This window comes from Malaclemys terrapin, chromosome 2, assembly GCF_027887155.1.
Source record: "Malaclemys terrapin pileata isolate rMalTer1 chromosome 2, rMalTer1.hap1, whole genome shotgun sequence".
Lineage (NCBI taxonomy): Eukaryota > Metazoa > Chordata > Testudines > Emydidae > Malaclemys > Malaclemys terrapin.
In genome coordinates, this window is record NC_071506.1 from 253109913 (window position 1) to 253123401 (window position 13489).

General features: G+C 38.3%; 1 protein-coding gene across 1 annotated transcript in view; it reads left to right on the forward strand.

Annotated features, from left to right (window-relative positions):
- GPR158 (G protein-coupled receptor 158) overlaps positions 1–9417 on the forward strand; it is a 336112-nt gene extending 326695 nt beyond the window's left edge. Inside the window, exons 9-11 of the mRNA XM_054020723.1 lie at positions 2439–2544; positions 3943–4089; positions 4740–9417. Of these exons, the coding sequence (XP_053876698.1) occupies positions 2439–2544; positions 3943–4089; positions 4740–6209 (1723 nt within the window). The 3' untranslated portion in view covers positions 6210–9417. The remainder of the gene's footprint in view (positions 1–2438; positions 2545–3942; positions 4090–4739) is intronic.
- The last annotated feature ends 4072 nt before the right edge of the window (positions 9418–13489 follow it).

A 13489-nucleotide genomic window follows, 5' to 3' on the forward strand; every position in this document is an offset into this window, starting at 1 on the left:
TTGTTCTTCGATCCAAGAAGCAAGTATTCTATCCGGCAGCATACGGTAACATAAGCCGGTTTCATCAGCGTTATAGATTTGCTCTGGAGCATAGTCACCCTCGATGATGATCTCTTGTAACTTTAGCGGGTATTCGTTGCAAGCTTTTATATCTCCGTAGCGTATCTCTTCTGAAATTGCGACTTGCCGAATGCCATGATGTTTTTTAAAACGATTAAGCCATCCACTGCTAGCTTTAAATTCGTTACCTTGATGTGCAGAAGCGTCCTTGCCCGAGTGTCTAAAATTGAGATCCTTCTTCAATTTCTCCGCTTGTTTCCTTATAATGTCACCAGAAATTGGCATGCCGTTGGAGCATTCTTGGGTAAACCACGTAAATACTGCTCTATCTAGTTGGTTATCCTGGGCAGTTTTTGGCGCTTCCTTTCCAGGCCTTCACTTTCATCCAGTTCAATTAGCATTGATCGTAATTTTTCCTCATCTTTGATCCACCCTCTTAATGTTGATTCCCCCACTCCTAGTTCTTTTGAGACCTTCCCTTGGCTCATTCCTGGTTTCAGTCTGTCCATAGCTTCCAATTTTTCTTTGAATGTCCATGCCTTTCGTTTCCATGGCTGTGAACTACTTGCCATCACGTCAATGGTATTTTAATACTGTATTAATGCTAACAATTTTTTTTAATTGTTTAGAAAATGTCAGCGCAGAGTTACAATGTTTCCAAAATACAACTAGTGAGACAACTTAAGCTTAGTCTATACTGCACACAATTTAGAAACGAGATTAAAATAGGCAGGAGAGATGAGAACGCCTAATGCAGGGGTGGACAAATTTTTTGGCCCGAGGGCCACATCAGGATTCAAAATTGTATGGAGGGCTGGGTAGGGAAGGCTGTGCCTCCCCAAACAGCCTGGCCCTACCCCCTATCCGACCCCCACCTACTTCCTGCCCCCTGACTGACCCCTCAGAATCCCTGACCCATCCAACCCCCCCAGCTCCTTGTCCAGAGACCTCCCGCCCCAAACCACCCCTCCAAAGACCCCACCCCCTATCTAAGCCCCCCTGCTCCTTGTTCCCTGACTGCCCCCTCCAGAGACACCCCCCCCCATCCGTAATCATCCCCAGGACTCCCACGCCCTATCCAACGGCCCTGTTCCCCGTCCCCTGACCGCCCTGCCCCCAGAACCTCCGAACCACCCAACCCCCCCTGTTCCCTGTCCCCTGACCGCCCTCTGAGACCTTCTTCCCCTTATCCAACCCCTCGGCCCCAGCCCGGCATCCTTAACACGCCACTCAGAGCAGTGTGTCAGAGCCAGACCCACTGATCTGATGGAGCATGCAGTCCCACCCTCCAGAGCGCTGCTTTACTGCGTTATATCCGAATTTGTGTTATATTGGGTCGCGTTATATCAGAGTAGAGGTGTATAACCAAATGATGACTACAATTGGTGATTCCTAATATTCTGAGTTTTAGAAAAAAATTATTCCAAAATGTAAGTATAGAAACATCTCTTTAAGGAAGAGTGTTATATTTTATTGTGTGCATGAACCAGTATGCTTACAAGTAATAAACAAAAAAGTATGTGTATATTATTATAGCACAAAAACTAATGTTTCATGCCAGACCAGTGACATTAATAAAAGTATATGGTTCTTATAAAATGTAAATTAAGTTGAAAGAGGTTGCAAACATCATTTCTATTTGAATTATTTTTTTAAACCTGCATATTACAAGCCAGTGGTACATCCATTCATCCATTACGTTGCTTACCATTTTTGGGAACTCTCATATTCAGATAAATCGAACATGCTTCAGCCAGCTCTAACTGCAGTGCTTAGTCTATGACACTTTAAAAAAGCACAACAAAGAATTACTTCATATAGTGTAATGTAATGTCATGAATTTAATCAAATTAGCTTTTCATTCACTAGAATTTGTAAGATTGTTAAGCCCTGTAGTATTGAGCTGGAAGCTCCTGCGATCAAGGCCATTTCTGTACTCCCCACTTAGCCCTTCTAAAATGTATTTCAGTTCAGTTCTCTGTGACAACGGCTGGCCAGCCCCATTCTCTAGCTGCAACTTAGTTAGGAAATGTGCTGTAAAATAGAGAAGAACATGTTTTTGTGAATAATCTAAAAATTCTAGGGCCAAATCCTCAGCATGTGTACATTATCATAGCTCAGTTGTAGTCAATGGGGGTCTGAACAAATAGAGTGAGAATATTAAAGTAAGCTATATTCTTAAAAGTCTGCTTTTTGTCCCCGGCAGTTCCTTTGGAGTTATGGTGCATGTAGAAAGGATGAAAATGTAACTTTTAGTCTATATCAAAGTAATACAAAACAAACACATCATTTTATCTTTAATTCAAATTACCTCCAGCAATATTAAGTTTAACGTGTTAAAAAAGACAAATTGCCAATACTCTGAATTCTATTTTCAGATTTAGTCTTGCCTCAAGACTTCAGTCCGATTGGATGCTGATGTTGTTCTTTGCACACACGCACTTGACTCTGACAGTTACCATTGGGTTACTTCTGATACCTAAGGTATTCTTCTTCTATCCTTTTTCTTGTCAAGTCCACAGAAAGAACAGTATAATTCTTGTTAAATTACAAAGTAACTGGAGGAGGAGGATTAGGATATTGGTCCAATATAATTTCAAATATATATATATTTTAAAATTCTTCTTATCTTAAAATACTTGGGGAAACTCACTAATTTTTGTTCTCTTTTAATACTACATTTGCAGAAATTCTTGCTTTGAATAATCAATTATTTTTGATAATGTTAACAACAAAGAACAAAAGCCACTGTGTGTATTTGCTAATCAGAAGTGCTTTTATGACATTTAGTATTTGAGATACATACTGTTTCTAAAGTATTGCTAAGGAACATATCAGAATTCACACAAGACTTCGAGGAAATGATATGTTTGCCCACTGCTGTATTTTAACATTATTATGATTATCTTCAATTTCAGTTGTTGTTGTTCAGAGCATTTCCATTTTAGGAAAGTTTAATTTTAGAATGGAATTTCTTGATGAAAGAACAATAAGGAAATTCCCACAAAATAGTTTTGTTAATAGATTTAAGCTTGTGAATATATTTAACTTATATAAATCAATTATTAGAACATTATAATAAGAAAAAAACTCCGTTACACAAACATAAGGAAATTCAAAGTTAACATACTTACAATAGCCTTAATTCTGTCTCCATATTCCTGGCCACCTTCTGCATATGCCCCCGTAGTGCTGATCACTTGCCACATGAAATGTATGTCTGTTCTGCTGAGTATCTAGATTAAAGTACACCAGTGCCATATGAGTAATAGTTTTGCAATGTAACTTTCCTCAGTATAACTCTTCTGTAACTGTTGTGAGGCCTCTATTTGTTCAGTGTAAAAGAGTACAGGTAAATTTGGGCCCTCTGTATGGAGGACATTGATTTTGATCTGTGCTTGGAGGGGGAATATTGTGATATCTAACCTGTAACAGGAAGATACACAAGGTATGGTGGAATCTTTGGCCTTTACTAAGGTGGTGTCACAACTGGGGCTTGGGCAGTTAGATCTTGTGGTTGGATCAGGAGTTGGGGTTGAGAGTCAAGCCCAGGGTCAGAGCTGAAGTCAGATAGGAAACAGGAACAATTGCCAAGGGCCAGCACTGAGTTGAAATCGAAGGAGTTGCAGCTTAGGGTTGGATTTTCTGAAGTGAACCTCTGAACTTTTTCAGGTTAACCCACCACTAATAATAGTATCTATTCAATAATAATAATAAATTAATAATATAGTACCTCTTCTAATAATGCCTACTGAGAGACAGCCATTGTTTGAATCCAGGCTTGTAAAATGAAACCTGGAGAATAGTGGTACACTTCTGAATGTTGATGGGACCCTTATCAATACACTAACTGCAACATCTTTTTACAAATACTTATTGCAGTTTTCACACTCAAGCAATAACCCAAGAGATGACATAGCTACTGAAGCATATGAAGATGAACTTGACATGGGACGATCTGGGTCCTATCTAAACAGCAGTATCAATTCAGCTTGGAGTGAGCATAGTTTGGACCCTGAGGACATCAGGGTAAATACAAAACTTTTAATTGTAATTCGTTTTTAAGGACAAGTGTTTTTCTACCAGTAAACTCTGAGCCATGTCAGTTTGATTTTTTTTTTTATTGCAGACACCAGATGAAGTGGGCCAGCTCAGTTCTAGCAATATCAAATCATGTGACATATTTTGGGGGAAACATATTAATGTGAGCAGAGACTGTGTTACTTGTTATAAAACTTCATAAACTGATCAAAATACATCATCCCTACTTCATTTGATAAAAGGGCACTTCTCTCCCAGTAGTGATTTGACTGTCACTGCCCAGAGAAGGGGGCTGTTGTCCTTTTCTTTGGTTAATAAAGAATGCACAGTAACCCCATTTGGTTCCAGAAGAAGCCTAAAAATACAGCATGAGTATTTGATAACTGTCTGTGCATGGAATATGCTGTGCGACCAAATGTGATGGCTATTCTGTGCAATGGGTTAAATCTGAACTTACCTTAACAATGAAAAATGTAATCCCAAGTACATGGAGAAGTGACAAATTTAAACGGTAGAAAAGATGCAGTGAAATAATTTAATGTCGTATTTAGACAACTGGAGCTTAAATGGAATTCACTGAGACTGTTCATTTGACTTGATTTATGTTGTATGTACTAGTTTTGCTGTTTGTTTTCTAGGATGAGTTGAAGAAACTATATGCCCAGCTTGAAATCTACAAAAGGAAAAAGATGATTGCTAATAACCCACATCTCCAGAAAAAGAGGTGTTCCAAGAAGGGCTTGGGTCGTTCAATAATGAGACGAATTACTGAAATCCCTGAGACAGTCACCAGGCAGTGTTCCAAGGAGGACAAGGACCTTATGGACCACAGTGCTACAAAGAACACTGCAGTTGTGAGAAAAAACCCACAGGATTCCACAAGTTATGTAAAGCCAAAGGAGGAGTCTTTGAAAAATAGAGTCTTTTCATTAAAAAAGTCCCATAGCACTTATGATCATGTTAGAGATCAAACAGAAGAGTCTAATAACTTAACCACAGAAAGCGCAGAAGTTATAACTGCTGATAATTCACTGCTGGATTCCTTGACAGGGAAAAAATTAACAAAAAAATCTACAGAAAAAGTTGAAGCTGTGTCCACTGAATCTGTCCCTTTAGTGTGCAAATCACTAAGTGCACACAACTTAAGTGCGGATAAGAAGCCTCTGCATCCAAGAACATCAGTGTTACAAAAATCTCTCAGTGTTATTGCTAGTGCCAAGGAAAAGACTCTGGGGTTAACTGGGAAAACGCAAAGTCTAGAGGAAAGCAATAGATCCCATAAACCTCAGCAAAAGGGTAAAGAGGCCAGCAAAAAACACTCAGGCAGCGATAAAGGGGAGCATAAAGAGTCACATCGGAAAAACTCTACTCACACTGAGGAGACAAGGAAACCCCATAAATCTGGAATTATGAAACAACAAAGGGTTAGTCAGACAGTTGCAAATCCTGACACAGGCACAGGCAAGTCACTGCTTAAGGACAGTTTTGACATAGCAGAAATTTGTCCTTGGGAGATTTATGACCAAACTCCTGATTCTGTGCCTTCTGAATCGAAAGTTCAAAAACATGTGTCTATTGCTTCCTCAGAAACAGAGAAAAATCACACTTCCCAGCCAAAGGGGAAATCTCATCACAAGCTTAAGACAGCTGAAGGGTATCAGCAATCAAATCAAAAGAGCACAGAGAAGTCAGAAGCATGCACTCGGGAGACCCAAGCGCAGCAGGTTTTTGAAGATGAGAAAAAACATTTAAATTCCAAATCTCAGGTCATCCCTGGGTTTAAGTGTGAGAATGTTAATAAATATTATGCAGCAAATATTTGTGGTGGGGAATCTGAGGAACTGCCAAAAAAAGCTGCAATGCAAACAGCTGAAAGGGAAAAGCTCAATAATTTGGGAGAAAAGAAAAAAACCACATCCTTGGAGGGAAACATGCTTTCCTCTGACTCCTATAGATCAAGTAGTAACTTACAGCAAGCTTTAACATCTCGAGCTGAAGTCTGTCCATGGGAGTTTGAAACACCAGATTTACCAAATGCAGAAAGAGGTGTAGCTTTATCGAACACAGCCGCTTTAGGTGCAAATAAAACAGCAATGCCTCAAAAATAAGAGGTTTTGGACTGAAAAGAGTAGCAGCACTAAGAAGAAAGACTACAGGAAGGAGGAAAGTGAGAGGGGGAGTAGGCCAAGAGGATCTGAAAATTCCTAAGGCGTATCACTTAACTGAGGGGATCAGAACATGAAAAAAGTAGGAAATAAGCAAAATAAATTATTGTTGTTGTTGTTATTTATTTGTTGAGTGCCAACAGTGTGATCTGTGGTATCCAAACCATGGAGGGGACATGGCCCCTGTGCTGAGGAGTTTACAATCTAAATGAACAGACGCCTGCCTTTGCAAAACCATTTCTCTCTTACAAACAGAAAAAAAAAAAAGTGAATGGCTATAACAATCAAACAAATTCCGACTGAATTATTCCTGAATGCCCCAAACTGGGCGAAACTTGCCCTTGGAACTTTAAAGATCCAATAGAAGTATGGGATGGAAAATGTCTTGATGGCAAAATTTGGTATCAATGAGCAGCTTACTGAAAAGATGACTTTTCACTTTACATATTTAACCTTGATAGCACTGCTAACTTAATGCATCCCAAAAATACATTTTATATAATGATTGCTCTCATTTTCTTATACATGTATGTTTAAGTACATTGTTGTGTCTCATATTAAAGCATTCCAGATTGTATACATTTTGCAAATAACTTTGATATTATGTGACACAACAACACATTTATGCAATCTGCAGATACTCTATTGTTATTGCAATTTACAATACCTGCTATAGACTTTTGTTTATTTATGAATTACAGTAAGCTTTCACTGGCTATGAAAGCCATAACTTGTATGGGAAAATACCTTGGGTTTTGTTGTGATTTATATTGTGAATTTTCTGTTCTACTGTCTATTATTTAAAATTATAGTTTGATACTGTATTATTCAGGGTTTTTATACGAGGTAAGTTATTTGTTTGGCACTTCTCTGTTAGCACTCATAGACTTTATTAGTGGAGAGCAAGTCGTCTATTTAGCTGTGTATTTGGATAAGTCCAAGGACAACTTATCTGTTGTTTGTTACAAGTTTGACAAATATCATTTATCACTCCAGAATTCCTGCTTTAATCATCCATCATCAGTCTATTTCTCAGTATTTCATACTGAGCATATTCTGCTGAAGAAAAAGAACAAAGATGACAAAAAATAACCTTAGGAATATGATCTGTTTCACTAGAAACACACAAATAAGGGAAATATTTTAGACAGTTTAGAGCTGCCATGTTTCCTGCTGGTGAACTTTCAAGAACTGGCCCTTTAAACGTCAAAAAGAGAGGAGATTAGCCCTAACACAACACTTTTCCTCCAAAATGCAATCAAGAGACAGAAAGAGAAGAAAAGGACGGGGCATTGCACTTCTCCCCACTCCCAAAACTCGCCCCTCCCCTCAATGTTTTTATGTTACATGTGTATAACATTTGTAATAACATATAATATGTTAGATACAATTAATTCCCAGTGATAACCAAGGCCCTGATCTGGCAAAGACTCACACGTGTTTAATTTTATACACTCTGAGTAACCAGTTGAAGTCAATGGGATTTACACATGAATAAATCAGGGCTTAAGAAGTATTGTAGAGGCTACAAGGACTAATAAATAAATAAAGTACTAGCAGACCAGGTGCGACCTTCGCTCATCTAAATCTAGGAATTGCCATGTAGCCAGCTTTGTGCTTGGAGATGTGCAATATCCCAAAATAAAGGCAATTCCAGTCCTCTTGAAGAGTTTCCAGTTTGAGAGAGATGATGGGATTCACTGGGAAAGCCAAAAGTGAGGATAACTTAATGCTGTGTTGTTTAATATATGTGTGTGCGTAATATGTATATATATTATATATACATAATAGATATATTTAATGCATATGTAGATACACATATGTAATATAATCTGACTTCTCATGGGCCTCATAGAAGTGGGTTCATAAGAGACTTGGGCAAAGTGAAACGAGGAGGGCATTCCTCTCCTTTTCAGAGGTGTAGGCAAAGGCAGCCAATCCTGTTGGGTTGAGCTGTGAAAAGGGAGAGTGAGAGACTTGGTCTTGCCTCCAGCACTGTGCCCGTGGAGAAGAGTTATAATTATAGTGCACACGCACAGATTCTCTCTGTCCTCTCCATCCCACAAACGTTATCTAGGACCTGAGCCGAAGCTCATTGAAGTCAATGGGAGTCTATTGACTTCAGTGGGATTAGGATCAGGCCCCTGGTTAGCAAGCCCAAAGTCCTCTGGATGATATGTGGGCTTCATTCTGCCATTGCATAGATCTCAGGGTGCTACCAAGCAGACAGAGCCTTCCAGGAGCATGCTGATGGCCCTCTGGAGAGGCACACAGTATAAATCCCATCCATGTGCAGGGATCTGCCTGTGCAGCAGAAGACAGCCACTGTTGAGAGGCAGAGGAGCACATGGGTCTTCAGACATGCCCCTTTCTCCAGCAGTGCTGTGTGTGTTTGGAACCATGATGCTTGTGGTGCAGCTTGGTCCCTGTCTGCATGATGACACCCACACTTGCAGCTGGCATGCAGAGGGCAATGGGGTAGGGGTATCTTCTGCATCCACCCACCGCCTTCTAAATCTCATGTCCACAGGGGTGTGATGCCATGCCTTGATTTCGCTAGTCACCATGCCCCTTCGGCCCTCTGTGCACTCCTGTGGCGTGGCATGTGAATGGACTGCTTCTGCTACGTGGCAGTCATGTGTGGGTAGCTTTCCAAACCAGGCCTGCTGGGGATCCACATGTGAGCCGTGCCCTGGTGCTACCCGATGCACCACAGGCAGGATCAATTCCTATGTGTGTTACTGTATTTGTACCACCACTGATCCCTCTGCTGATTGCTTTTCCTTAGGATAACTTGAATGGGAAAATTCATTAGCAGCAAAGAAATAGGGCCAGATCCTTAACAGGTGTATATTGACATCTCTCCATTGAAGTCAATGGCATAACAGTGACTTATATCAGCCAAGGATCTGACCCAGAATGGATATTTTAGTTTTATGTTTGTTTTCTGATGCACAGAATGTTTCCCTCTCTTTTTAAATATTATCCATATGGATTTTAGGCTTGCTCAAGTCATGTACTTTAAGCCTAGTGAAATAGGAGAACTATTTTTAGAAGCAATTACAGTCATTAAGGAATGATTTCCCTGGCACATACAGTAACTGATATTTGGGTTTCAGCTCTGTTAGTACTTTAGATTGTTTTAACACTTTAGAAAACAAAGGGGCCAAACTTCACTGAATTGTTGTATTTCACTATGGTCCTGCTTGAACCGTTGCTTAAAGAAGGCATACTAAGTTATACCTAAATGATTTTCTATAGTCCATAGATTTTTCTCCACCAGCATATATTAGCTAGATTGCATAGTTGTCTTTTTCTGGAGTTCCATTGTCATTATTCAGCCAAGAGAAATGCAACTCTAGAATTAAGATGTTTTCTAGCAGATTTGTTAAGAAGATAGATGATAATCGCTCAGGTCACAAACATTTGCTAGGTTGTCCTTTTCAAATGCATGTGTAAGCTGTATCTCTCCTTTGTTTCTAAACTATGGTTCATAAATAATTAGATTTATACCAATCTTAATAGACTTGTATATTTTATGCAAGAATTATATGCTTAAAATACAAATAATTACTCACCCATCAGCTTTGGTGGCGTTATGGATCTGAAAACAGACAGCACTTTTATATTTTCTCTCCTTAGGCTTTTGCATGCATTCGATGACTGGCCCGCCTGAGAAAACACTGCCTTTTCACTTTTAACATTTTAGCTCCTCAGAGTTGTAGAGTAAATAAAGCTGTAAGTCTATTCACTTTATTCAGTAGTTCTTATAAGAATATTATCTGGCAACCTACAGTATCCACCATGAAATATTTGATAGATTTATGTTGTAATGTGTCACAGCATGTAAATAATGTAACTTCTCTGCAATAAAGCACATTTATATGAAAATCTGTTTCTGATCCTTTTATGTTGTATTGCAAAGTGGCCGCTGTTTCAAACTGAACTGTTTTCTGACCTAGTTTGAAAAATAACATTTCAAGTGAGTCTTCCAACACATTAAAGGTATTCATTGATCTTATGACAATATCTTTATTCTCATATGTTGCATATAATGTTCGTTTTCTTCAGATCACCACAGCAGAATTAGGCACACTGTTAACGTCAGATAGTCATAATTATTTCTTGAGCTGGTTGGAATATGGAAAAAATTGAAGGGTGTTTTTGAAAATTTGTGCTGCTTTTTTGAAATCTTGACAGTTTTTTGATCAACAGAAAATTTTGACCAGATCTATAGGTGGCAGCATCTGTCACTGACCAAAATTAAAAAAAATGCATTTTCATCAAACTTTTTTGTTTTTTCTGTCAAAAATTGAATTTTGGATGAAAAATTTCATTAAAAATTCAAAATTTTGAAGTTTTTGACTATATTTATTTCAATATGACATTTGATTTGGTTCAGTTTTATGATGAAGTATAACTTGTGCTTTGCACAACATTAATAGGCGTGTCATATCTAAGACATGGGAGGTAATTGTTCTGCTCTGTTCAGCACTAGTGAGGCCTCATGTGGAGTACTGTATCCAGTTTTGGGTGCCACTCTTTAGGAAAGATATGGACAAATTGGAAAGAGTACATAGGAAAGAAACAAAAATGTTTCCTGACCTATGAGGAAAAGTTAAAAAACTGGGTATGTTTAATCTTGAGAAAAGAAAAGTGAGGGGGAGATCTGATAACAAGTCTTCAAATATACTAAGGGCAGTTATAAACAGGACATTGATCAGTTGTTCTCTATTTCCACTGAAGGTTGGACAAGCAGTAATGGGCTTAATTTACATCAAGGGAGATTTAGGTTAGATATTCAGAAAAACTTTTTAAGTACGAGGCTAATTAAGCACAGGAATAGGTTAACAAAGGCTATAGTAGAATCCCTGTTATTGGAAGGTTTTAATAACAGGTTGGACAAACACCTGTAAGCCTTGGTCTAGATATACTTGGTGCCAGGGGCTGGACTATGTGACCTCTTAAGGTCCCTTCCAGCCCTAAATTTCTTTGGCTCTCTGTTACTCTTTGTCATACATTTTTCTTCCTAAAGAGGCAATAGTGCTGACATTTGTTTGGAGCTAATTTTGAGCTAATTTAATCAAAGATTGGCTCCAGCAATATTAGGAGTATAACAAAAGATTTCTATTATTCTTTAACTTGGTTTATCTTACAACCCTTTGTGGGGCTATAATGCTCAATCTTATGTTCCTTTAATACTCAAGAAGTTGAACATTATTTTTTTCATTTATGCTATTGATTGTTTTAGTTATTGACTATCTGCGAACAAATGGCATGCTTTACACTTTACTGCCAAATTATTGAAATCTACACTCCAAGATACATGATTGGTGCTAATTTTCCACTGCATTCCAAAGATGTAAAAGAGTACAGTGCTCCAAATATTATAGCTGTGTGCTCTAACAAGGACGGGAAGGGTATATATAGCTGTGTGCTCTAACAAGGATAGGAAGGGGGACATTATAGATAAAATTCCAGTTGTAAAATGAGATGAAGTGTAGACTCTGCATATGGGACATTCACTCTATAGCAGCTGGTATCTCTGCAAAGAAATCCTCATGTTTCTCAGGTGCAGGTACTTGAATATCAAACTAGCAGCATTCATGTGAGGAGGTGTTTTTCCACCACTTTTGTTTTGGTTAGTATCCAGCTTTATAATCTGGGTGGCCTAAGGTATGTGGAATCATTATGGCTTCACAACTGTGGATTGCAACAGTCATAGGGACAATTTCAAAGGAAGGGCAGATATTGCTAAATTTATGATGAAATATGTCATTCTAAAGCCTGATCAATACAAGCCTTGTAGTGCAAGTCAATCCACTATCTCTCTTTCAGAGCTATACATGTAAATTGGCTATGCTAGTTCTGGGGTTCCCAAAGCTTTCCAGCCTGGACCACACAGCTAGCCATGGTTTCTTTTCATGACCCCAATCCCACAATACTTTGCAGTGACATTCCACAATCCTTGGTGGTTACAAGAAGGAACTGCAGCTGGTTTTGTGGGGTGGTGGGCTTATGCGGATGCTGAATGGGTGACATGTTCTGGGAGCTGGCTAGATGTTATTAGAGGTGGATGTTGCTAGGTGCAATAGTGGGTGCTGGGGTAGTAGAGACACTGACTAGAGGGCTGTAGCAGTTGGGTGCTATCAATGAAAAATATGTTGATATGACACATTTCATTAAGAAAAATAATATCACATAACCATGCCTACACTGTTACATGACAAAGGATTCTAAAAAAGCCTGTGTGGTCCAAACTGTCATTGAGAGATGAGCTATATTACCTATTGCAAAATCTCACCAGTACTGAAAAGGGTACGTGTGCTAATGGTATTCAGACATGCCACCTTCTTGTGAGGCATATGGAAAATACACAATTTGTTTAATAAAAAAAAAAGACAAACCTGGCTAGCTTTTCCCTTTACTTATGTTTTTCTTCTCTTTTGTTAATAGTAATTTTATTGTCTTCATATTTTTATATGTATTGACTCACTGTAATATTTTGGTATATAACTCAACATCTTAGGTATAAGTCATAGTTAATTCAAAATATTTTTAAATGCACTTGAAGTACAAAAGCAATAGAGACAGTTTATAGAGTGAGTGATGAAAAACAAATGTTTGAGAATACCATTTTGAAAATTGATGCACATGTTACGTTGAATTTGTATTCTGCTGACTTTCATGAGAACTTGCATTTTGGTCATGTCCTTCAAAACTACAATAAATATGAACTGCAAGGAAAACAGTATGTTCATTGCTATCCAAGTAGCATCTAGGCTCATATTTGCTTCCAATATTTCTAATTAATTATAGATTATCACTGTGGAGTGCACAATCTTTCCACTCAGTCATTCATCTGCAGTAAAACAGAAATCAAGAAAATATATTATGACAAATACATAAGGCATAAGGAGATTTTTTTTTCATATCTGACATATTGTCCATGCAGGTGAGCGGGTACCTGTGAAATATTTTAAATACAAGCCAAGTTGTTATGTGCTTTAGTGTTTACTGTGATAATATTTGTCAGATGTATTGTTCTGTTTTCACTGTTGTACTTAGTTCCATGGGAATTCCATTATAATTCGGCGTACAGGATGTAAAATCCGATGCTAATCAGTTAGATAACAAGATTAAAAGCTGTTTTATCTTTTCCAGTTATGAACCAGTTATGGGAATGATGTAAAAAATGCTAACATCCCCGAGTAATCAATGAC